Consider the following 23898-nt stretch of genomic DNA (forward strand, 5'->3'; position numbering starts at 1 on the left):
ATGGAACCCAGAGGCAGTCTACCTCTGAGCTACACCCCCAGCCCTAATTTTTATTCTTTTCTTTTTTTTTTATGGTACTGGGTAGGGTTCCTGGAAGCCCTTCTACCTCCGGGCTACACTCCCAGACCTATTTTTACATTTTTATTTGGAAACAGGGTCTCCTAAGCCAGCCCGCGTGGCTGGCTTCGAACCTGCGTGATCCTCCTGTCTCTGCCTCCCAAGCACGGGGATTACAAGCGTGCGCCACCACGCCCGGCTTTATTCTTTATTTTGAAACAGGGTCTCAGTAAGTTGCAGAGGACCTCAGTAAGGAGCTGAGACTGTCTGTGAACCGCGATCCTCCAGTCTCAGCCTCCCCAATGCTGGGGTTACAAGCATGCGCCACCACGCCCAGCCACCTGCCTCTTCAAAGACTCTGATACTTCTTGTTATTCTCCTGTTTCCTTTCTTTCCTCTCTAAGCATCTTCCCTCTTTCTCTTCCCCCGTTTGACCTTTCAAGCTGTCCCATTTTGATTCTCTTGTGCGACTGTTCACACTAAAAAAAGATTAATGGAACACTTTGAAAGAGATAAAATTTGTAATTATAAATTCATTTAGAAAAAACTTTTCTGGAAGTATGCCTAGATAGCTAGCATTTTGTAGTTACTTTAGTATACAGGTTATAAAGATAATACAAGCCAGGCGTGGTGGCGCATGCTTGTAATCCCAGCATTCGGGAGGCTGAGACAGGAGGATCGTGGTTCATGGACAGCCTCAGCTCCTTAGCGAGGCCCTCTGCAACTCAGTGAGACACTTTCAAAATAAAGAATTAAAAATAGGGCAAGGTGTGTAGCTTGGAGGTCCTGTGCTCCTGGGTTCCATCCCCAGACCCGCAATCAATCAATCAATCAATCAATAAATAAATAAATAAATAACATATTTAGCAGATGCTTCCAGTAACAGCCTTCACTGCTGAGTTCGTGTTTTCCTGTGTGTACATTGGGTTGGTAAACTTTGTGTATGTGTGTGTGGCGCTGGGGATTGAACCCAGGAGCATTCTACCTATTGAAACAGGGTCTCACTTTGTTGGTGCAAGCCTCGCTGAGTTTCCCAGGCCGATTTCAAACCTGCGATCCTCCACCCCGGGCGCTTTCATTTATTTTTCCAGAGTGTGTGTGTGTGTGTGTGTGTGTGTGTGTTACTGGGGATTTATACCTCTAAGTTCTCCCCTCTCCCGCTGTCCTGTTTTACTGTCACTTTGAAACAGAGTCGGGGTTGCTGAGAGACTGTTTGCTGAGGCTGTCCTCAAATCGGTGATTCTCCTGTGTCAGCCTCCCAAGTACTGGGATTTTTCTACACAGTTTTTTCCCAGTAAAGTCCTGTTTCTATTTCAGTTTTCTGTTTTCTTTTCTTCTTGTAGTGGACATTTGGGAGCAATAAAAATAAGAAGAAAGGAAAAGCCCGAAAAATAGAGAAGAAAGGAACTATGAAGAAGCGAGCTAACAAAACCGCCTCCTCGGGCAGCTCTGACAAAGACAGCTCGGCCGAGAGCTCCGCCCCTGAGGAAGGTGAGCGAGCCCGGCCGGGCGGGCGGGCGCCCAGGCTGCGCAGCAGGGCGGTGTCGCCGCTCGGCCCTGCCTGCTGCCCCGCCAGCCGTGCTCGGGGGTCCTGCGAGAATGGGAAAAACAAGGTAAACAGTGGATTCCAGCAGCGCGGGCGAGCCCCAGCCAGCGTGACGCGGAGGTCACTGAGGCCCGGCCCGGCTCCGCTCCAGTCTCCCCTTTGCCCGCTCACACACGGTCCCACTGAGGAGGCAAGGTCTGGAAACAGACGAACTCAGTACAAAGGGTTCTTTTATTAAATCAACATTAGTATAACAACTGAACTTGTTCCAGGACTAGAATAATGAACTTCAAATTTTCTTGGGGGACAAAAGGGGAGGCATATATGCAAATTGGTATAAAATTGGCCTAACCTAGTTCTAAGCCCATGATTGTGAATGTTACCTCAAATTGAATCAAGCACAATTCTTAAGTTACTGATTTAACTTAGTACTCATTAATAATATATACTTGTCAGGTGTAGTGGCGCACAGTTGTAATCCCAGCATTTGGGAGGCTGAGACAGGAGGATCGTGGTTCGCAGCCAGCCACAACTACTTAGTGAGGCCCTCTGCAACTCAGTGAGACCCTGTTTCAAAATAAAGAATAAGAAATAGGGCTGGGGTGTAGCTCGGAAGTAGAATGCCCCTGGGTTCCAACCTTAGTCCCACACAAAAACTAAATAAATAAAATAACATATGCTCTTTTTTGTGTGTGTGTCTGTGTGTGTGTGTGGTACTGGGGATGGAACCCAGGAGCATTCTACCTCTGAGCTATAATTCCAGCCTTATTTTTTTATTCTTTATTTTGAAACAGGGTCTCACTTGATAAATAAAGATACGGTGGGTCCCACTGGCGCACAGATACACGCAGGAGTCCCATATAAGATGATATGCATGCCTTTATTCGTGGGGAGTCAGCCGCCAGGGCCCGCGGGGGCTAGTGGAGGAGTGCCCGTCTCTCTGTCTCTATCGGGCTTCTCTCAGTTCTCTCAGATCGAGAGGTGTGGTCTCCTCTGGGAATCACAGGGCTCTGCCTCCTAGCTTCCGGCCCCACCCCCTGCGGGGCAGCGGCTCAAACCTTTCATCCCGACCTCTTTGACTAGGGGGGGATACAGGATGATGATTACCCCCTCTAGTTACTTCCTGCTGTGAAGGGACGTCGTCGCCAGGGGCCCCAGATTGGGAGAAATCGGAGTCTGAGCCGCTGGAAGGGGGCAGGTGGGTGTGGTCGCAGCGAGAGTTGGAGGTTACTCTGGAGAGCTCAGTGATGTGGTTTGCTTTGAGGAGACTAACAGGCAAGGTGTTATTAAAGAAAAAAGAAAATCGTGAGAGTGGATCCCAGGCTGGGCAGGAGCCCTTTTAGATATGAGACAGATTGTCACTAGATCTATAATACAAATAGCAGCACTTCCCTGAGGGAGACGTGTGCCGCCCCTTTAGCAGTTTTTCATTAGACCAGAGTCGTTAATAGCAGCACCTCCCAGAGAGGACCCCACACCACTCTTTTCAGCACTGAGTGGGTATGGACTTGTCAAACAAACACCTGTTACTGCGTCAGGAGCATCAGTTACCAATTTTAGAGGTTTAATACTTATGGCAGTTTGGTATCCGAAGAGGGAGAGCACCGTAGTATGTAAACAAGTGGACCTGCTAAAATATAAACATCAAAGAGAGTTATGTCGAGAGAAACAAAGTTTAGTGGGTCCCAACACTGTGCAAGAAAATTTGTCCTGGAGTTGTTGTAACGGAGCCCTTTTAGATATGGCCTAAGCCATGGGCAGAGGCTGGAGGGCTTGCCGTCATCACCCTGGACCGAGATTGGGGAGGAAGGCTAAGGCCTGAAAGATTGAGCAGGCCAAAGAGGAAACTGGCTTACCCTGTACCAGTAGAGTTACCCTGGGCCAGCAAGGAAGATGGAGGAAGGAGGATGAGGGGAAAAAGGAACATGGACCCGGACCACACCTTCTGCACCAGCCACCTCACAAAGTGGGGCCAGGAGAGAGGGAGATGGGGCCTGTGACCCCGGCACCCACATTTCATCACAAAATGGTGGCCATGAGCCCGCAGAATTATAAGCCTGTGACTCAGAAGGACCACCAGGTGGCGCCTGTGAGTTGCCACGTGGTGTCCAAGATGGCGGCTGTGGCAGGTGGGAAAATAAATAGCAGCTGAAAAGTTCCTAACTCTTCCTGGGCCACCGCAACCCATTTACCAACTCATATTAAGCCCAGACAGGCGCTCAGGGCATCTGCTAGTTTAAAGGTTCGATTTCCCATAATTGGTTTGCGGGCGGAAACGAAGAACAGGAAATGGGCATCCCCGATTTCCCTGTTTAATCGTTCAGAAACAGAGGTTAAGAGATAGAGAAGAACATCTTCATCCCTTCTCCAAACCGGAGGATGACCTGGTCATCCGGAGGGTGGTCCCAGTGGACTGGGGAACAATGGGTCACCAAGCGCTTGGATTTTGGGGTCCCAGTGGACCGGAAGACCCAAGTCCAGAACCCGCTAACCAAGGGAAGGAGGCAGTTTACCGGAGTGAAGCGTTGCCGGGCAGCACCGGCTGCTGGGGGCGTGGTGGAGCTGGGACGCGCGGATGCCGGTGGCTGGTGTGGACAGTGCTGGCGGCTGGCTCAGGTGGGATCAGTGGGGGGCGCAGGCGGCATGGCTTGCCGGGCCCGCGGCGTGGAGACAAAATGGCTTACAGGCGCGTTGCAGATGCCGAGGCCGGCTGTGCGCTGCCCAATGAGCCTGGCTCGGGGTGGGCGGGCAGGGCAAAATGGCCAGAGGTCCCGACGGTGACTGGAACGCTGAGCTGGAACGAAGGTTTTAGGAGGTCCAAGCGGCAGGCAGAGGTCCTGGCCCGCACAGGCGGTTGGCAGGCAGAGCAGGTGCCAGCATCACCCAAGCAGTCTGGCTCGGGGCCGGAAAGATGGCTGCGGGCTCTCCCGGAACGCGGGGCTGGGGAAGAAGGCTTATGGTCCGGGCAGGCATGGGGTGGCAGCGGGCACCTGAACTGGAGCGTGGTGGGGCTGCGGCTGGAGCCTGAGCTGCGGGCGGCAGCACGGCAGCCTCCTGGATGGAGGGGCGGGCTGGCAACACCATGTTGGCGGACGCTGCAGCGGCGGAAGTTTAGGCGTAGCCGGTGCAGGGGTCCCGGGCCGCCCGGCGGGTCGCGCGGCCTAGACTTGGCGGGCCAGGCCGGCGGTGGCAGGATTGAGCTGGAGTGCGGCGCTTTTGTGTAAAGTCCGAGCTCAGAGCGCAGATGGAGAGTAAGCTGCAGGTAGAGCAGATGGACAGTCCAAGAAGCGCTGGCCGGGCTCTGAGCCCCAAGAAGGGCTGCGGGTCCTTGGGGCTCAGTGGATTAAGGCCCAATTCGACACGGTTCGGCACCAAGATATAAGATTGGCGGTTTCCCATCAGAGCACAGATACACGCAGTTTCCGATATGATGATATGCATGCCTTTATTAGTGGGGAGTCGGCCGGCAGCCCCCGCAGGCCCACAGGGGCTAGTGGGGGAGAGCCCGTCTCTCTGTCTCTATCGGGCTTCTCTCAGATCGAGAGGCGTGGTCTCCTCTGGGAATCACAGGGCTCCGCCTCCTAGCTTCCGGCCCCGCCCCCTGTGGGGCAGCGGCTCAAACCTTTCATCACTGAGTTGTGAAGGGCCTAAGTAGCTGAGGCTGTCCGCTAATCACAATCTTCCTGTCTCAACCTCCCAAATGCTGGGATTATAAACATGTGCTACCATGCCTGAATCCAGTATATATATTTTTTTACATACCACACTTTGTCTTTTCCTGCGTGTGTGAGTGCGTGCATGCGTGTTACGTACTGTGGATTGAACCCGTGGACATTTTTTCTCTGACCTACTCTTTTCTCTGACCTACTCTTTTTTTTTTTTTTTTTTTTTTGCGGTACTGGGGATCAAACCCAGGAGCATTCTACCTCCAAAACACACCCTCAACCCTATTTCTTTTTTTAATTTTATTTTTTATTTTGAAACAGGGTTTCACTGAGTTGCAGAGTGCCTAAGTATTAGCTGAGGCTGTCCTTGAACTGTGATCCTCCTGTCTCAGCCTCCTGGATGCTGGGGTTACAAGCGTGTGCCACCACGCCTGGCTGCTGCTGCTCACTACTACTACTACTATTTTGTGGTCCTGGGGTTGAAATCCAGGGGCATTTTACCTCCAAGCCACACGCCGGCCCTATTTTATTTTCTCAAATGGTCTTACTAAGTTACTGAGACTAGCCTTGAACCCGTGATCTGCCTATCTCAGCCTCTCAAGTATTGGGATTACAAACATATGCCACCTGGCCCAGCTTTTATTTTTTATTTTTAAACAGGGTCTCAGAATAAGTTATAACGTGCTGGCCTACAACCGCGGATCCTCCTGTCTCAGCCTCCCAAGTACTGGGCTAATAGGCATGTACCACTGTACCTACGTGGGCTTTTGCTTTTCAAAGCCTCAAAAGGCAAAGAAAGGTTGCAAGCCAGGCAGAGTTTACCACTGTATTCTCCACTACTCAGGAGGCTGAGGAAGGAGGATCTCTTTGTGTATGTGTTTGTTTTGTGGTAGTAGGAATTAACATTCTGCCTCTGAGCTACACCCCCAGCCCTTTTTTTTTAGGTCTGGGGATGGAACCCAGGGGCATTCGACCTACGAGCTACACCCCAGTTGTGGAGGGCCTCACTAAGTAGCTGAGGCTGTCCGTGAACCGCGATCCTCCTGTCTCAGCCTCCCGAATGCTGGGATTACAAGCGTGTGCCACCACGCCTGGCTCTCAGCCCTTTTTAAAAGAACTCTTTATTTTAAACAGGGCTTCACTAAGTTGCTGAGGCTGGCCACAATCCTGTGATCCTCCTGTCTCAGCCTTCCAAGTATGGGATTACAACCGTATGCTACCATGCCCGGCTCAGGAGGATCACTTTGAACCCAAAAGTGTGGAGCCAACCTGGACAGCATAGCAAGACACTGTCTCACTCAAAAGAAAAAAGAAATGAATTCATTTCCTGACCAAAAAAAGTCTAGGTTAAAGGATACGAGAAAGACATGGCGACCAGTTGTAACTCATTCCTAGATTGGGGTCTTTTTTTTTCCAGTACTGGGGGTGGAACCCAGGAGCACTCTACCTCCAAGCTACACCCCCAGCCCTGTTTTTATTCTTTATTTTGAAACAGGGTCTCCCTGAGTTGGGGAGGGCCTCACTGGGTAACTGTATATAATGCATATATATACAGTTCCCCAGGCGTGGTGGCGCATACCTGTAATCCCCGTACCTAGGCCAGTACAGAAGGATCTGTCTCCTCCTGATGGCCCTGTGCCACTTTACCCGGGAGAATCAAGGGTGACACTCGGCGACACCGGGTCGCTGAGCACGGCGGTGATGTTGTGTGGGTCTTCGTTGCAGGTGAGGTGTCAGATTCTGACAGCAACAGCTCCTCTTCTAGTTCAGACTCCGACTCTTCCTCCGAAGATGAAGAGTTCCATGATGGCTACGGAGAAGACCTCATGGGAGACGAGGAAGACAGGGCTCGTCTGGAGCAGATGACGGAAAAGGAGCGGGAGCAAGAGCTCTTCAACCGCATTGAGAAGAGGGAGGTGTTGAAAAGAAGGTGAGGCTGTGGTGCCGTCTTCCCTTGGTCTCTGCTCCGCACTTGCCCTGTGGAGAGCACACCCACAGTTTGGATCACGATTTTCTACTCTATGGTATGAACGAATATCCATACAGCCACTCTGGGTCTTGACAAATTCAGTACAGTTTTCAGTAAATAGCATAAAATTCAGTGTGGTAGCACATGCCTGCAATCCCAGGATTTGGGAGGCTGAGACAGGAGGATCACCAATTGGAGGCCCTCCTGACCAGTTAGCAAGGCCTCAGCAACTTTGTGAGACCGTGGTTGTTTGTTTGCTTGTTTTGTTTTTGGTATTTGTTGGTACTAGGGGTTGAACCTAGATGCGCTCTACATATGGCTACACTTCCAGCTCTATTTTACTTTTTATTTGTAAAAAGAGTCTTGTACAGTTGCCAAGACTGGCTTTGCACCATGCTTAGCTAAGAACCTGTCTTAAAATTCTAATAGGGCTAGCCGGGCGTGGTGGCGCACGCTTGTAATCCCCGCGCTTGGGAGGCAGAGACAGGAGGATCGCACAGGTTCGAAGCCAGCCGTGCGCGCTGGCTTAGGAGACCCTGTTTCCAAATAAAAATGTAAAAATAGGTCTGGAAGTGTAGCCCGGAGGTAGAAGGGCTTCCAGGAACCCCAGTACCACCAAAAAAAAAAAAAAAAAAAAATTCTAATAGGGCTGAAGATGTGCCTTAGTGGTAAAATGCCCCCAGCCACACCCCCTCGCTACACACACTCACAAATGTATACTTTATTGTACAGTAGTTTTTTTCTTTTATCTTTTGAGTGTGGGGAGGGGTCTGGGGATAGAACCCAGGGGCGTTCTACCACTGAGCTACACCCCCGCCCTAATTTTTATTATTTATTTTGAAACAGGGTCTCACAGAGTTGCGGAGGGCTAAGTAGCTGACGCTGGCCTCGAACCTGCAATCCTCCTGGTTCAGCCTCCCAAGTACTGGGATTACAAGCTTATTTTTTGTTTTGAAACAGGATCTGTTTTTATTTATGTATATATTATATTATATTATATTATATTATATTATATTGTTTTTATTTATGTATTTATTATATTTTCAGTACTAGGAATGGAACCCAGGGGCATTCATTCTATTCCCTGAGCCACACCCCAGCCTTTTTTTTTTTTTTTTTTTTTTTTTTTCGCGGTCTGGGGATGGAACCCAGGCCATTCGACCTCCGAGCTACACCCCCTACCCTACTTTTTATTCTTTACTTTGAAACAGGGTCTCACTGAGTTGCAGAGGGCCTCGCTAAGTAGCCGAGGCCGTCCACAAACCGTGATCCTCTGTTCTCAGCCTCCCGAATGCTGGATTACAGCCTGTGCCACCATGCCCGCACAGCTTTATTTTTTATTTTGAAACAGGGTCTCAAAAGTCACAAAATTCCTGAGGCTGACCTCAAACTCACGATCCTTCTATTTCAGCCTCTGAAGTACTGGGATTACAGGTGTTGGCCAACTTTCCTGGCTGGGAAATGGTATTTTTAGTGTACATTCTAAATTGATATTATAGCCGGGCGTGGTGGCACACGCTTGTAATCCTAATACTTGGGAAGCTGAGACAGGAGAATCATGGTTCGCGGACAGCCTCAGCTATTTAGTGAGGCTCTCTGCAACCAGAAAAAATCTGTGTGTGTGTTTGTGTGTGTGTGTGTGTGTGTGTGTGTGTGTGTGTTTGGCATTGGGGATTGAACCCTGAGGCATTCTACCTTTGAGCTATACCCCAACCCGATTTTATTTCTTATTTTGAAACAAGGTCTCGCTAGGGTGATGAGAGTCTCACTACTTGGTGAAGCTGTCCTCAAACCTGCAGTCTTCCTCTCAAGTACTGGGATTATAGGTCTACATCACCACACCTGCCTTGAATATTTTATTTTATTTATTTTGAATCTTTTCCAGCTTAATGCTTTCAAGTATTTTGTTTGCTTGTTTTTGTTTTGTGGTACTAGGGATGGAACACACAGGCTTTCCAACTCCAAACTACACCCTCAGCCCTATTTTTTGTCTTTATTTTATAACAGGGTCTCACTAAGTTGCAAAGGACCTCACTAAATAGCTGAGGCTGGTCATAAACCGCAATCCTCCTGTCTCAGCCTCCCAAGGACTGGGATTACAAGCATGTGCCACCACACCTGGCTTACTTTCATGTATTTTTATTGTACTTATATTTGGTATTTTGGTACGTTGGCATTTTTTGAGGAAATCTAAATATTTACTAGTTTTCTTCTTTTTTTCCTCCTCCTATCTAATAATAGTCTCTACATATGTTTTATTACTTTTTGAAAACCAGACAAATATCTTTTAATCAGGTTTGAAATCAAGAAAAAACTAAAAACAGCCAAAAAGAAAGAAAAGAAAGAAAAAAAGAAAAAGCAAGAAGAAGAGCAGGAAAAGAAAAAGCTGACGCAGATTCAAGAATCTCAGGTGGGAAATTTGGTGGTTCTCAGTACCCAGAGAGTGCACCTCTGTTTTGAGTGTCTGTGTGTATGCAAGAGGTGGGCTTATATTTATCAGCCTCGTATCATGAGTGCAAGACCTACTGAGTACCTTTGTCTTTACCCTGAAGGTGTTTTTTTTTTTTTTTTTTTTTTCTGGACATATCATTTCACTGTACCTGTTACCTCCTTGAGACATTTTCTCTCAAATCTCCATTTAAATAGGAGCCTGCTAGAAGGAGAGCATCCTTGGAGGAAAAGTTAGTAAACCTCTTGTCTCAAGTAGCCAGATTAGTATTAATAACCATTAGTTATTAGTTATAACCACATTAGTTATACACATCACTCAGATATATGTGATCCTTGGTATAAATACAGCATGGAGAGTTAGACATCTCTGCACGTCTCATGTATTATCAGCAGATGTCAGATTATGATCTAGGCTGTGCTTCCAGGAAGTTTCTTCGGGTAATTCTTAAGGCAGGTGAGGACTGATTCCTGCTCTACCCTCTGTCCACGAGAGGATGCTCTCTCCCGTCATAAGTTCTAAGCTTCTGCAGCCAATATACGTTTGCACGGAGGACCAAGTGTTTTAATTGTTGGGTGTAGAGACTCCTATTGACTGTTAGTACCAACAGCCCCACTTACCTCTCCCTTCCAGGTAACATCCCACAACAAGGAACGGCGTTCCAAGCGGGATGAAAGACTAGATAAGAAATCTCAAGCCATGGAGGAGCTTAAGGCAGAGCGAGAAAAACGCAAGAACAGAACAGGTAAGTGGGAGAGATGTAATGGCTACTTGTGTGGCTTGGACCATGTGAGCTGATCTTCTGGTGCCAGTCTTTATGGTTCCCCTTTAGCTCTTATTTTAATTAATTAAAATAAAAAGAGCTGGGTGTATAGTCCCTGTGTGTAATCCCCAGTACCGAAAAGCAAACAGACCTTTCTGACTCAAACACAGTGTATGTGTCCTTCCTTTTTACAATTTCATAGTAGTCCATGGATATTTGTGAATGTTTGGGTTGCCTTAACTCTTCTGCTGTTAACAATAATACTCTACATGCAAATAAAATTTTTCTATAAAATAGATAGCCAGCTGGGCTCATGTTTGCAATCCCAGCATTTGGGAGGCTGAAACAGGAGGATTGCGGTTAGTGGACAGCGTCAGCTACATAGTGAGGCCCTTTGCAAGTCAGTGAGACTCTGTTTCAAAATAAGGAATAAAAACATAGATCTAAGGGTGTAGCCTGGAGGTAGAATGACCCTGGGTTCCACCCCCAGTACCACAAAAAAATAAATAGAGAATATAGCCAGGCATGGTGGCGCATGCTTGTAATCCCAGCATTTTGGAGGCTGAGACAGGAGGATCGTTGTTTGCAGATAGCTTCAGCAAACTTAGTAAGGGCCTTTGCAACTCAGTGAAACCCTGTTTCAAAATGAATAAACTGGGCGTGGTGGCGCACGCTTGTAATCCCGCGCTTGGGAGGCGAAGACAGGAGGATCGCACAGGTTCGAAGCCAGCCGTGCGCACTGGCTTAGGAGACCCTGTTTCCAAATAAAAATGTAAAAATAGGTCTGGGAGTGTAGCCTGGAGGTAGAAGGGCTTCCAGGAACCCCAGTACCACCAAAAAACGGGGGGGGGGGGCTGAGGAATATAGCTGGAAGGTAGAATGCCCCCAGGTTCATCCCCAGTACCGCAGAAATATATATATATATATCTTTATAGATATGATATATATACTCCTCCTTTCTTGCGCCATCTCCAGGCTTCGAGAGCTGGGGCCTGATCTTGCCTCCTGTAACCCTCCATAGCCCGCGTCCTCGCGGTCCAGCCTCCAGAGGACAGAGCTGTTGAAGTCCTCTTTCGATGTTTCGGTTCCTTTTCCAAGATGAAAGCTAACAGTTCCCAGTTGAGGGTCCCTAGGTAACATTTCCTCTTTCTTTCTAGCTGAGCTCCTTGCCAAAAAACAGCCATTAAAAACCAGTGAGGTGTACTCTGATGACGAGGAGGAAGAGGAGGACGACAAGTCTAGCGAGAAGTCGGACCGCTCGTCCCGGACGTCGTCGTCTGATGAGGAGGAGGAGTAAGCCGCGCTCTCCGTGTGGTGGGCCGGAGGGCGGCTCCTGGAGGAGAGGCTGGCGCCTCCCTAAACGCTCTTGTGTGGGCGCAGATGGTGGCTCCGCACTGAGCTGCTGGACTGGATCCCAGCCGTGGGCCTTGCACCTGGGCTGGCAGATAGGAAGGGATTTTGTGTCACCTCTGGTGGGCCTAGAGGTCTGCCTAGTTTTCTTACCTGGGGCAGCACCTCACTCAAGATAGTTCACACTGCTGGTTACAGCAGGATTCTTTTTTTTTTTTTCGGTCTGGGGATGGGACCCAGGGGCATTCTACCTCTGAGCTACACCCCTTGTCCTATTTTTATTCTTTATTTTGAAACAGGGTCTCACTAAGTAGCTGAGACTGGCCTCGAACCACGATCCTCCTATCTTAGCCTCCCAGATGCTGGGATTACAAGTGTGCACCACCATGCCTGGCTTATAATTCTTTTCTGATGCTTTAGTTTTTTAACCTGGGTTAATCACATGTACTTCAGTTAAACTTTGAAACCTTGGTGTCATTTTTGTTTTGTTCTGCTTTTATGGTGAACACATTCCCACTGCCCCTTTATTTCTCACAGGAAAGAAGAGATCCCTCCAAAATCCCAGCCAGTGTCCCTGCCTGAAGAGCTGAATCGGGTCCGGCTCTCCCGGCACAAGCTGGAGCGCTGGTGTCACATGCCTTTCTTCGCTAAAACTGTTACTGGATGCTTTGTGCGGATTGGCATCGGAAACCACAACAGCAAACCAGTGTACCGGGTTAGTGTTTTCATCCAGACTTGATTATCCATGTTGTTTATTTATTTACTCATTCATTCATTTATTCATTCTTTCTTTTTCCTCTTCTCTCTTTCCCCCCCTGAAATGGATTCTCACTCAGTTGCCCACGCTGACCTCAAACTTACTTACTTTTTTTTTTTTTTCTTTTTTAAGTACTGAGGATTGAACCCAGGGGCATTTACATCTGAACTCTACTCCCAGCCTTATTTTATTATTTCATTTTAAAACAGTGTCTCACTAAGTTGCTGGGGGGGGGGGCAGTAAATTCTTGAAGCTTGCAGCGAACCCGCGATCCTCCTGTCTCAGCTTCCCAAGTACTAGGATTACAAGTGTCGCCACCATTCCTGGCCATGGCCTCAAACTTGACCCTCCTGATCTCGGCCTTAGGACTGAGAGGTTTATGCCACCACGCCCATCTTTTCATATTTTGAATGTATTGATCCCTGTTGGAGGTAAAAACTAAAAGGTTTATTTTGGCAGTTCCAGTCAGGAGAACCCATTGCTTTTTGGTTTTGTGTTTTTTTGCGGTACGGGGGATGGAATCCAGGGGCATTCGACCTCCAAGCTACACCCCCTACCCTATTTTTTTTTTCTTTATTTTGAAACAGGGTCATACTAAGTAGTTGAGGCTGTTCGCGAACCCCAGTCCTTTGTTCTCAGCCTCCCAAATGCGGGGGTTACAAGGGTGCACCACCACTCCCAGCTTGGTTTTTCTTTGGAAAAAGTATCTTGCTAAATTGCTAAAGCTCTATCTTAGTTCCTGAGGCTGGCTTTGAACCTTTGACCCTCCTGTCTCAGCTTCCCAAGTACTAGAATTACAGGTTTGTGCCACAGCACTGTGAGATTATTGTGTTTTTGTTGGGTTTTTTTTGTTGTTGTTGTTTTTGGTTTTTTGTTGTTTTTTTTTTTTTTTTTTGTATTATGGTTTGAACCCAGGGAACATTCCGCGTTCTGACTCTGAGTTACAACCCCAACCATTTTATTGTATTTTTGAAATTTCCAAACAAGATCTCAACAAGTTGCTGAGGTTGGCCTCAAGCCTACAATCCTCCTGTCTAAGCCTCCCAAGTACTGGGATTATAATAGGTGTGTCTAGTTTTAAAGTGTTTATTCCCTTGTATGACAACCAGTAGCCATATTATATCCTAGAAAACTAGGCAACAGAAACTAACCTCCATGATCTTCATGTTTCCTTGATAAATATTAACATCTAAACCAAGTGTAGTGGCATGCAACTGTGATCCCTTTACTTGGGAGGCTGAGATAAGAGGATCACAGGTTCAAGGCCACTCTCAGCAATTTAGCAAGACTCTGTTTCAAAATTGAAAAAAAATAAAGCCAGGCATGGTGGTGCAAACTTTTAATCCCAGCACTTGGGAGGCTGAGACAGGAGGATTCCAGGTTTGCAGCCAGCCTCAGGTATTTAATAGAGGTCCTTTGCAACTTAGTGAGACCCTGTTTCAAAATAAAGAATAAAAAATAGGCCTGACTCAGAGGTAGAATGCCCGGGGTTCCATCCCCAGTACCATCAAATAAATAAGTAAACAAGGAAGTAAATCAACAGAATGGCTGGAGGTATGACTTGAAGGTAGAATGCCCCTGGAATCAATACCCAGTACTTACAAAAACAAAATTGACACCGAAACCAGGAGTAATGGATTATACCTATAATCCTAGATACTTGGAAGTTCAAGGTAATAGGATCATAAATTTGAGGCTAGCCTAGGTAACTGAACAAGACTCCTGTCTCCAAATAAAAAATAAAAGGGCTGATGACATAGTTCATGTAGGGTGCTCGGCTAGCGTACCTGAGATACTGGTTTTAATTTCTAGTACCAAATAAACTGACCTCTAGATGAGGCTGAGGTATAGCTCAGTGAAGTACTCAGAAGTACTTTTAAAACGTTTTTGACTTTTAGCGGGTCACGGTGGCACTTGTAATCCCCGCGCTTGGGAGGCTGAGACAGGAGGATCACACAGGTTCGAAGCCAGCCTCAGCTACTGAGTGAGGCTCTCAGCAACTTAGTGAGACCCAGTTTCCAAATTAAGTATAAAATAGTTCTAGGAGTATAGCCCGGAGGTAGAAAAGCTCCTGGGTTCCACCCCCAGTACCACCAAAATAAAAACAACAACAAGTTTTTTACTTTTAGAAGCCGGGCGTGGTAGCACAGGCTTGTAATCCCAGCATTTGGGAAGCTGAGACCGGAGGATCGCGATTTGCAGACAGCCTCAGCTACTTAGTGAGGCGCTCTGCAATTTAGTAAGAATAATAAATAATAAATATAAATAAATAATAAAAATATAAAGAATAATAATAATAAAAATTGAGCAGGAAGGTGTAGCTCAGAGGTAGAATGCCTCTGGGTTCCGTCCCCAGACCCTCAAAAAAAAAAAAAGAAAATGTTTGTGACTTTTAGAAATGGAGATGGTAGTGCACACTTGTCCCAGCAACTCGGGAGGCTGAGAAAGAAGGATCTCTTGAGCCCTGGAGTACAAGACCAGCTTGGGCAACATCGTGAGACCCTGTCTCACACACACACACAAACTTGGCCAGGCGTCTTGCACACACTTGGAATCCCGGTACTTGGCAGGCTGAGACAGGAGGATAATAGGTTCTTGGCCAGCCTCAGCTACTTTGTGAGACCCTCCACAACTTAGTAAGACTGTTTCGTTTTTTTGCTTTGTTTTGTTTTTATGTAGTGGGCAATAGAAACCAGGGGCGTATTATCCCTGGGCTTTTAGCTACCCTAGCCCTATTTTATTCTTTAGTTTGAAACAGGGTCTCAAACTGTTTCAAGATAAAGAATGAGGCACCTGGAACTTGCCTACCCGGGCACAAGGCGACCTGTGCTTTGGCGTCTGGATTTGTGTGAGTGGGGGGGGGGTTGAGATCGAAACCCAGGGGCCTTCTACCTCCAGGCTCTGTCTCCAGCCCTATTTGATTTGCATTTTATTTAGAAACAGGGTCCACTAAGTGAGGCTGGCTTTGCGCCTGCAGTTCTCTTGTCTTAGCCTCCCAAGTACTGGGCTTACAGGCGTGGACCGCTGCCATCCGTGGGCCCCTCTCAGTGCAGGCCCGCTCCACAGAGGAGCGGCGTGGGAAGTTCTGAGACTAGTTAGTGTCTGTGCTTTCACTTAGGTCGCTGAGATCACAGGTGTCGTGGAAACTGCCAAAGTTTACCAGCTGGGCGGCACCAGAACAAACAAAGGGCTACAACTACGGTAAGAGGGACTTGTGTGGCAGCTTCGGGTCCCTCTTCCACAGGCACTGCCAGGGGCCGTCCTCGCCTACAGCGTGGTGCTCCTTGTGACAGTGCGCGCCAGCTGCACGCTAGTTGCCCCACAAGGCACCTGGAAGGAGCCGAGATCCTGTCTTCACCACTAGGGAAAGTTGCGTGCTCTCCCAGGGGAGAGGGGCATGAGGAGGGCACGTACAGGACGGAGGGGCATCGCCCTCTGCCCTGGCTCAGTCCCTCACTGAACTAACTTCATCTGTGACAAACCAAGTCGCCCCTCGGGACATAGCTTCCTCTTCAGTAAAACAGGTGTCGCTCACCCTTCCACGGGTCAGGCACAGTTCTAGTCATGGGATGAAGGAGAGACCAAAATAGTCATAGAAGAACCCCTGCCAAGCCGCGTGGTGGCGCACGCCTGTAATCCCAGCATTTGGGAGGCTGAGACTGGAGGAGTGCGGCTTGTGGACAGCCTCAGCTACTTAAGCCCTTTGCAACTCAGTGAGACCTTGTTTCCAAATAAGAATAAAAACTAGGGCTGGAGGTGTCCCTCAGGGGTAGAATTCCCCCAGGGTTCCACCCCCAGAACTGAGAAGAAGAAAAAAAACCACCCTGCCTAGCTAGCAAGGTGGCACATGCCTGCAATCCTAGTACTTGGGAGGCTGAGACAGGATTGCAGATTCAAGAATAGTCTCATCAAGTAGTGAGACTTTCATCAACCTGGCAAGACCATTTCAAAAACAAAAATAAAATAGGGCTGGAGGTATAGCTTGGAGGTAGAATGCCCCTGAGTTCAATCCCCAGTACCAATAAATAACCTTCACTCTTGGGTGCTGAGAATTCTAAAGCCCCCATATAGGAAGGATACAAATAGATTGCTAAGGCCGGGCATGGTGGCGCACGCTTGTCATCCCAGCATTTGGGAGGCTGAGACCGGAGGATCACGGTTCGCAGACAGCCTCAGCTACTTAGTGAGGCCCTCTGCAACTCAGTGAGACCCGGTTTCAAAATAAAGAATAAAAAATAGGGCAGGGGGTGTAGCTTGGAGGTCGAATTCCCCTGGGTTCCATCCCCAGACCCGCCAAAAAAAAAAAAATAGATTGCTAGATCACACAGCAAATAGCAGGTAAGGGACATGGCTGTCCCCGGCCTGGTTTGGTCACCATGGTCTCCAGTACCGCTCACATCTCACCCCATCATCATACCTGGTTTGAAAAGAGCTGTTGAGCGAGAGAGTGGCCTTGACTAACAGACCCCAGGAGGATGGCATTGAGACCCTGCGCTCTGCTCACGGCGCTCAGGCGGAAGCTCTGGGCTCCTCTCCAGGGAGCAGAGATCACCTGTCACTCAGATATGTAATGTTGAATCATTCTCACGTTGATTGACTGGGAGGGGTTCTATTACAAATTGATTTTTTGTGTGTGGTCCTGGGGGCATTCTGTCTCTGGGCTACACTCCCCCAGCCCTGTTTATTTTATTTTTTATTTTTGAAACAGGATCACACTTATTGCAGAGGGCCTCTCTTAAGTTGTTGAGGCTGACCCTGACCCTGTTATCCTCCTTTCTCGTCCTCCCAAATACTGGGGTTACAAGCATGCATCACCATGCCTGGCATAAATTGGTGTGTGTGTGTGTGTGTGTGTGTGTGTGTGTGTGTGTGTGTGTGTGTTAGTGTGTGTACTGGGGATTGAATTTGGGCATTCTACCTCTCAGCTATACCCCAGCCCTATTTTTTATTCTAAGTTGCAGAGGGCCTCAGTAAGTAGCTGAGGCTGGCCACAAACCTGTGACCCTCCTCAGCCTCCCAAGTACGGGGATTACAAGCATGTGCCACCACGCCTGGCCTGTTTTTGTAACAGGGTCTCACTAGATTATTGAGGCTGGTCTCAAACTTGAAATCCTCGCATCTCAGCCTCCCAAGTACTGGAATTACAGGTGTGAGCCACCATGCCGGGCAATAAATTGACTTTTGAAGCATTGGCCAAGTCCATTTGCCGTCCATTACTTGTGAATTCAGCCCTGGCTGCCCATTAAGACAACCTGGGAGGTGCATTTTGTGCCTAGTGCTTACTCCTAGAGGTCCTGGCTCCGTTGGTCTAGTTGGGTGCTTTGGCATTAGAATGACGCGTTCTCCTAGCTGGTGAGAGCTAGAGAGGTGCACGGTGCGGTTGGGTTGCTCTGCTGATGCTGGAGTCAGCGCACACCCTACAAGATGCTGTCTCTCCCATGCAGGCACGGCAATGACCAGCGAGTGTTCCGCCTAGAGTTCGTCTCAAACCAAGAGTTCACTGAGAGCGAATTCATGAAGTGGAAGGAAGCGGTGAGTGGCTAGACAATGCCCCGCAGCCGGTGACACCGAGGCTCTTCCCAAGCCTCTTACTGACATTTCTCGTGTTTTGTCCAGATGTTCTCTGCTGGCATGCAGTTGCCCACCTTAGATGAAATCAATAAAAAGGAGTTATCTATCAAAGAAGCTCTTAATTATAAATTCAATGATCAGGACATTGAAGAGGTAAGAAGCCTGGAGGTCTATCAGGTTCTTCAGTACTTACAGAGCCTAATTGATTTTCTCTCCCCGGATCCTGTGCGTGAGGATGAGGGAACACTAATATTGCTGCCTTAGTCAAGTTCCTCAAGCTTCTCTCTGTAGACAGTCTCGTCTACAGATGTGACCACATGGACTTGAGTGTGGTCAGGGTTGCAGGGATGTGTATTCGGGCAGGCTTTGCCCTTTCAGAGATTTCTTTCTGAAAAACATTTAGTGAACCGGGCATGGTGGTGCACGCTTGTAATCCCCGCTCTTGGGAGGCGGAGACAGGAGGATCGCGCTGGTTCAGAGTCAGCCTCGCTGGCTTAAGAGACCCTGTTTCCAAATAAAAAATATATAAAAATAGGTCTGGGAGTGTAGCCCGGAGGTAGAAGGGCTTCCAGGAACCCCAGTACCACACACACAAAAAAATTTAGTGAAATGAGTTGATCTCTATTCTCTTGGGCAGTGTGGCTAGCCTTATAGTAGGGCCCTTGAGCTGCTGCTGCTTATTGGTGCTTGTTCCTTCAGACTGTCCCAGAAGAGTCTTCGTGACCCTGGAAGCAGCATAGTATCCCTGGGGAGGAACTGGCTCTGTCTCCCAGGGCCTGGCACTGCTCCGAGCGGCCCCCTGTAACTAGCTGCTTGCCTCCAAAATGGGCTGTCTACAAAAAGAGCTCAGGAATACCTCACTGCTGGTGTCTCTTTCGTACAGATTGTGAAAGAGAAAGAAAGGTTCAGAAAGGCTCCACCCAACTATGCTATGAAGAAGACTCAGCTGCTCAAGGAAAAGGTAAGGCCTTGTGCTCCAGGCTCCTTGCCTATGCTCTGCGGCCACGGAAGCGCGTGCATCCTCTGCCAAGCGATGGTGGCAGGATTGGGAGGAAACTGGCTCCGTTAGAATCCGTGCAGTGCGTCCTCACACCTGGCGGAATTCACTGGCCATATGCCTCTGTACAACTTCAAATTGCTCTTGTTTGTTCCGTTGTCTGTACTTTGCAGTCACTTTCGTTTCATGTGTAATAAAATAGACCCTGGAGGACTGTTCGGCCCTGGGTCTGAACTGCGGTGGGTGGTTTTCATTCTCACAAGCTGGGGCTGAGTTGTAGGCTGGTTCGGCCTGTGGTTTTCATTCTCACATGATAGTTGGGGCTCACAGGGCCGAGGTTGTGTGTTACAGCCTCAGGGCCGACGGTAGGGGACTGAACGGGAAGATGTTACCACAGCGAGAGCATGGTGCTCTCCACCTGTGAAGCACTCATACGTATGCTGTTCGCTCACGGGCTGGCTTGCCCGTGCTGGAAGCGGCAGTGCCTGGCGGCCAGGCAGAGCAGGAGCTCACGCGCCTCTCTGTGTGCAGGCCATGGCTGAGGACCTGGGGGATCAGGATAAGGCCAAACAGATCCAAGACCAGCTGAACGAGCTGGAGGAGCGGGCAGAGGCCCTGGACCGCCAGCGGACCAAGAACATCTCTGCCATCAGGTGTGTTACTGAGCCTGCTTTGGCGGGCCTCCGTTCTCGGCCTGGACTCTCGGGCACGCCTGGAGCCTCATGCATGTGCAGCACTGACTCCAGGGCTCTGCAGGGCTGGGCTCCGTGGCTCCCTCCCTCCCTCCTCTCCGGCCACTGACTCGCCCCGCTTACCTGCCCCACAGTTACATCAACCAGAGGAACCGGGAGTGGAACATCGTGGAGTCTGAGAAGGCCCTTGTGGTGAGTAAGACAGCTTTATCCAGATCCTGAAGAAAATGCCGTCTTTCCTATGTGACTGAGGTTTTGTGTGTGTGTGTGGTACTGGAGATTGAACCCAGGGGCATTCTGCCTCCAAGCTACACCCACAGTCCTATTTTATTTTTTATTTTGAAACAGAGGGTCTCACTAGGTTGCTGAGAACCTCACAGAGTTGCTGAAGCTGACTTTGAACCTGTGATCCTCCCTAAGTACTGGGATTACAGGTGTGGGTCACCATGCCCGGCTTGATGGGAAAAGGAAGATAGATGGCCTCTGGATTTTCTCAGTGCCTTGCAAAGAAAGATGTTATTTATCTGTGAGCCTGTGGTGAATGGGAGGAGGGCAAGGAGAAGGGTTCTCTGATACACACGCTCTGTTTCAGGCCGAAAGTCACAACATGAAAAACCAGCAGATGGACCCCTTCACCCGGCGGCAGTGCAAGCCTACCATCGTCTCCAACGTGAGTGCCCACAGAGGACTTTTTGAGTTGGGACCTAGATTCTAGGACATAAAATTAATTCCATTAGGAAATTAATAAAGAAGTTAAAAATATTTTCCTAGCTGGGACTTGCCTCAGCTCTTGGGTCTGGATACTTCCCTTTTTATCTTGCTTTAAGGCACCTCGGTAGTGAGAGCCTGGCATGGATTTGTAAAGCCCTGACCCAGACCCCTGGCAGGTGCTTTCAGTGCGGCCGGCTTAGCCCAGGGTGAAGCCTCTTACGGAGTGCTTGGACACAGACGTGTTCAGAGTGTAAGCTGTTGGTTTTGTTTTTTTTTTTTTGAGGATTTGCGTTTTATTACACGCATACTGAGGTACCGTGAGGAGGGCCCTTGACTACACACGCAGCTCACTGACGCTTCATATGCATGTTACGTGCAGCACCTGAAATAATTCTATATTCTCTGTGTGTCTGTGTTTTAACCTGTCTTATGAGGTCAAGTGTGGGATTTTCCACTTTGGGCACCATATTGGTACACAGTTTTGAATATTTGAAGTTGGGTTTTTGGCTTGGCTGCATGTGGTACTGAGGATTCAACTCAGAGACACTACCAATAAACTATAATCCCAACTCTTTAATTTTTTTTTTCCACTACTTTGGATGGAACCCAGTGCCATTCTACCTCCGAGCTACACCCACGGCCCTATTTTTTATATTTTTTATTCTTTATTTTGAAACAGGGTCTCACTGAGTTGCAGAGGGCCTCACTAAGTAGCTGAGGCTGACCTTGAACTGGATCCTCCTGTCTCAGCCTCCCTCCCAAACGGTGGGATCAAAAGCGTGCGTCACCATGCCCGGCTTTTCTTTTGTTTTTTGTTTGTTTTGTTTTTGTTTTTTTGTGGTACTGGGGACAGAACCCAGGGGCATTCTACCTCTGTGCTACACCCCCAGTCCTACTTTTTATTTTTTATTTTGAAAGAGGGCCTCACTGAGTTGCACAGGGCCTCACTAAGTCGCTGAGGCTGTTCTTGAACTGCAGTCCTCATCTCTCAACCTCCCAAGTGCTGGGATGACAAGCGTGCGCCACCACGCCTGGCTTTATTTTTTATTTTGAAACAGGCTATCACTGACTTTGGAGGGCCTCACTAAGTCACTGAGGCTGGCTGCGAACTGCGATCCTCCTGTCTCAGCCTCCCAAGTGCTGGGATGACAAGCGTGCGCCACCATGCCCAGCTAGTTTAAAAGTTTTTGATTGCTTTTTTTTTTTTCTTTTCTTTTCTTTTTGCTGCCTTGAGGAAAACATGAGCTGCTTATAGGTCGCTGTGGCACTGGTGATAGTAGTGGTGGTAGACAGGAAAGAATCTAGCAGTAGAACTCCGTGCATGTCGAGCACTCTCCAAAGTAACTTACTTTCTTTCTCAGTCCAGAGACCCCGCTGTTCAAGCTGCCATCTTGGCCCAGTTAAATGCAAAATACGGTTCTGGAGTGTTGCCGGATGCTCCGAAGGAGATGAGCAAGGCAAGTAGAACCAGCCAGGAGCGGCCGCCGGCCCGAGAGCTCTACCTGACTCCAGCGTGGTTTCCCCGCTTGGGAGGAATATGAAGTCCCACTTGGTGTCTTCTCTCCATCCCAGTTATTTACAATTGTAGTCAGCAGTGCTGGGGCTTTTTGTTTTTGTTTTCCGGTACTGGGAATTGAACCCAGGGACATTCTACCTCTGAGCTATACTTTCAGCTCTATGTTTTTATTTTTATTTATTTATTATTATTATTATTATTATTATTATTATTATTGTTGTTGTTGTTGTTGTTGTTATTATTATTATTATTATTTTGCAGGTCTGGGGATGGAACCCAGAGGCATTTGACCTCCGAGCTACACCCCCTGCCCAATTTTTTATTTTTTATTTTGAAACCAGGTCTCACTGAGTTGCAGAGGGCCTCACTAAGTAGCTGAGGCTGTCCGTGAACCGTGATCCTCTGGTCTCAGCCTCCCGAATGCTGGGATTACAAGCATGCGCCACCACGCCCGGCATCTCTATATTTTTAATTCTTTGCTTTGAAACAGGGTCTCACTGAGTTGCAGCGAGCCCCACTTAAGTAGCTGAGGCTGGCTGTGAACCGTGATCCTCCTGTCTCAGCCTCCCCAGTACTGGGATCACAAGCCCACCCACCACGCCCCACTAGCGGTACTGAGTTTTAATCAGACAACCTAAACTAGGCCCAAACCACTACTTAATAGGGTTAAGGTTGCTGTGTCTTTAGGCCACTGGTTTCTAAATATCTGCAGCGCATTTTCTCACGTGTAAGATGGGAATACTGCAATACACTCTACCTTCCTTTCAGGGTCATTAAGAGGAGCAAACAGCATGTAAGGATCAGATGGTTGTAAAAGTGAAAACAAAAATGGGAAACTGAAAGAAACGGCCCGTTTGCAAGTGGTCTGCTGCCTCCGTCTGGCTTTTCCTGCAGAGCCGCCTGTCCCGAGAACTCCTGGGCTCTGGCTCTCGAGGCAGCCTGTTGTCTTCAACCCTGTCTTCCGATACGTAGCAGGCTGCACCTTCCTTCTCCTCCTCCCTGGAAACCCAGGAAGGCTTCGGGAAAGCTCTTGGTCCGTGGCCTCTGCAGGAGGGAGTCAGAGGGCCGTGGCCGTTAGGGCTGCTGCTGCTGGAGATCTGCTTGTAATTCTTCTCGTATGATCCGTTTTCTTGTTCTTGTTGCAGGGCCAGGGAAAGGACAAAGATTTGAATTCTAAATCAGCCAGCGACCTCTCAGAAGACTTATTCAAAGTCCATGACTTTGATGTGAAGATTGATCTACAGGTCCCCAGCTCAGGTAGGGGATGGCCGGGACTCGGGGCACTCTTGGCAGGAGGTGGCCTGCCTGTAGGGAGGAGGTGGGGCGTCCGAGGCTGAGGTCAGACAGGGTGATGGTATGAGGAAAATCACAGGACCTGAAGGACGCTGAGGGCTTCGCACATAAGGACTTCCCACGCAATAAGGGATGCCCACGTAACAGCCAGTTTGCTTTCCTCTCCCACAGAGTCAAAGGCTTTAGCCATCACCTCCAAGGCTCCGCCAGCCAAGGATGGCGCTCCAAGGAGATCTCTGAACTTAGAAGACTACAAAAAACGACGGGGGCTTATCTGAGCGCACCCAGCTGCTGCTTCTGACTCTGCATGCCCATCGGTGTCCAGCCTTTCCTTTTTTCCTTTAATTTGCCCTCTGGGCTGGAGCAGCAGAACCGGGAAGAGACTCTAAACTGCCAGTCGCCTGTAATATAAACCGTTTGCTGTATAGACCTCCCTTGTCTGCACCATCTCCCACCAGCCCCGTGGGCTCACCCAGTGTGGATTCGGGCCTCTGTAGGCTTTTTCCATGTCTTTAGATTTGTGTTTGTCTTTTCTTTTTCTTTTTCTTTTTTTTAAACCAGC

At 48.6% G+C, this 23898-nt stretch overlaps 1 protein-coding gene across 1 annotated transcript in view; it reads left to right on the top strand.

The window, feature by feature from the left end:
* The window catches only part of RTF1 (RTF1 homolog, Paf1/RNA polymerase II complex component), a gene marked incomplete at both ends in the record, with an annotated part of 45255 nt that extends 21641 nt beyond the window's left edge, over nucleotides 1-23614 (top strand). Inside the window, 16 exons of the mRNA XM_080707694.1 lie at nucleotides 1401-1548; nucleotides 6994-7198; nucleotides 9533-9647; nucleotides 10320-10431; nucleotides 11607-11742; nucleotides 12337-12514; nucleotides 15675-15757; nucleotides 18001-18088; nucleotides 18173-18280; nucleotides 19011-19088; nucleotides 19656-19777; nucleotides 19951-20008; nucleotides 20409-20486; nucleotides 21889-21984; nucleotides 23189-23300; nucleotides 23508-23614. Of these exons, the coding sequence (XP_080563820.1) occupies nucleotides 1401-1548; nucleotides 6994-7198; nucleotides 9533-9647; nucleotides 10320-10431; nucleotides 11607-11742; nucleotides 12337-12514; nucleotides 15675-15757; nucleotides 18001-18088; nucleotides 18173-18280; nucleotides 19011-19088; nucleotides 19656-19777; nucleotides 19951-20008; nucleotides 20409-20486; nucleotides 21889-21984; nucleotides 23189-23300; nucleotides 23508-23614 (1824 nt within the window). The remainder of the gene's footprint in view (nucleotides 1-1400; nucleotides 1549-6993; nucleotides 7199-9532; nucleotides 9648-10319; nucleotides 10432-11606; nucleotides 11743-12336; nucleotides 12515-15674; nucleotides 15758-18000; nucleotides 18089-18172; nucleotides 18281-19010; nucleotides 19089-19655; nucleotides 19778-19950; nucleotides 20009-20408; nucleotides 20487-21888; nucleotides 21985-23188; nucleotides 23301-23507) is intronic.
* Between the last annotated feature and the right edge of the window lie 284 nt (nucleotides 23615-23898).

Source organism: Muscardinus avellanarius (assembly GCF_963383645.1).
Source record: "Muscardinus avellanarius genome assembly, chromosome: 12".
NCBI classification, from domain to species: Eukaryota; Metazoa; Chordata; class Mammalia; order Rodentia; family Gliridae; genus Muscardinus; species Muscardinus avellanarius.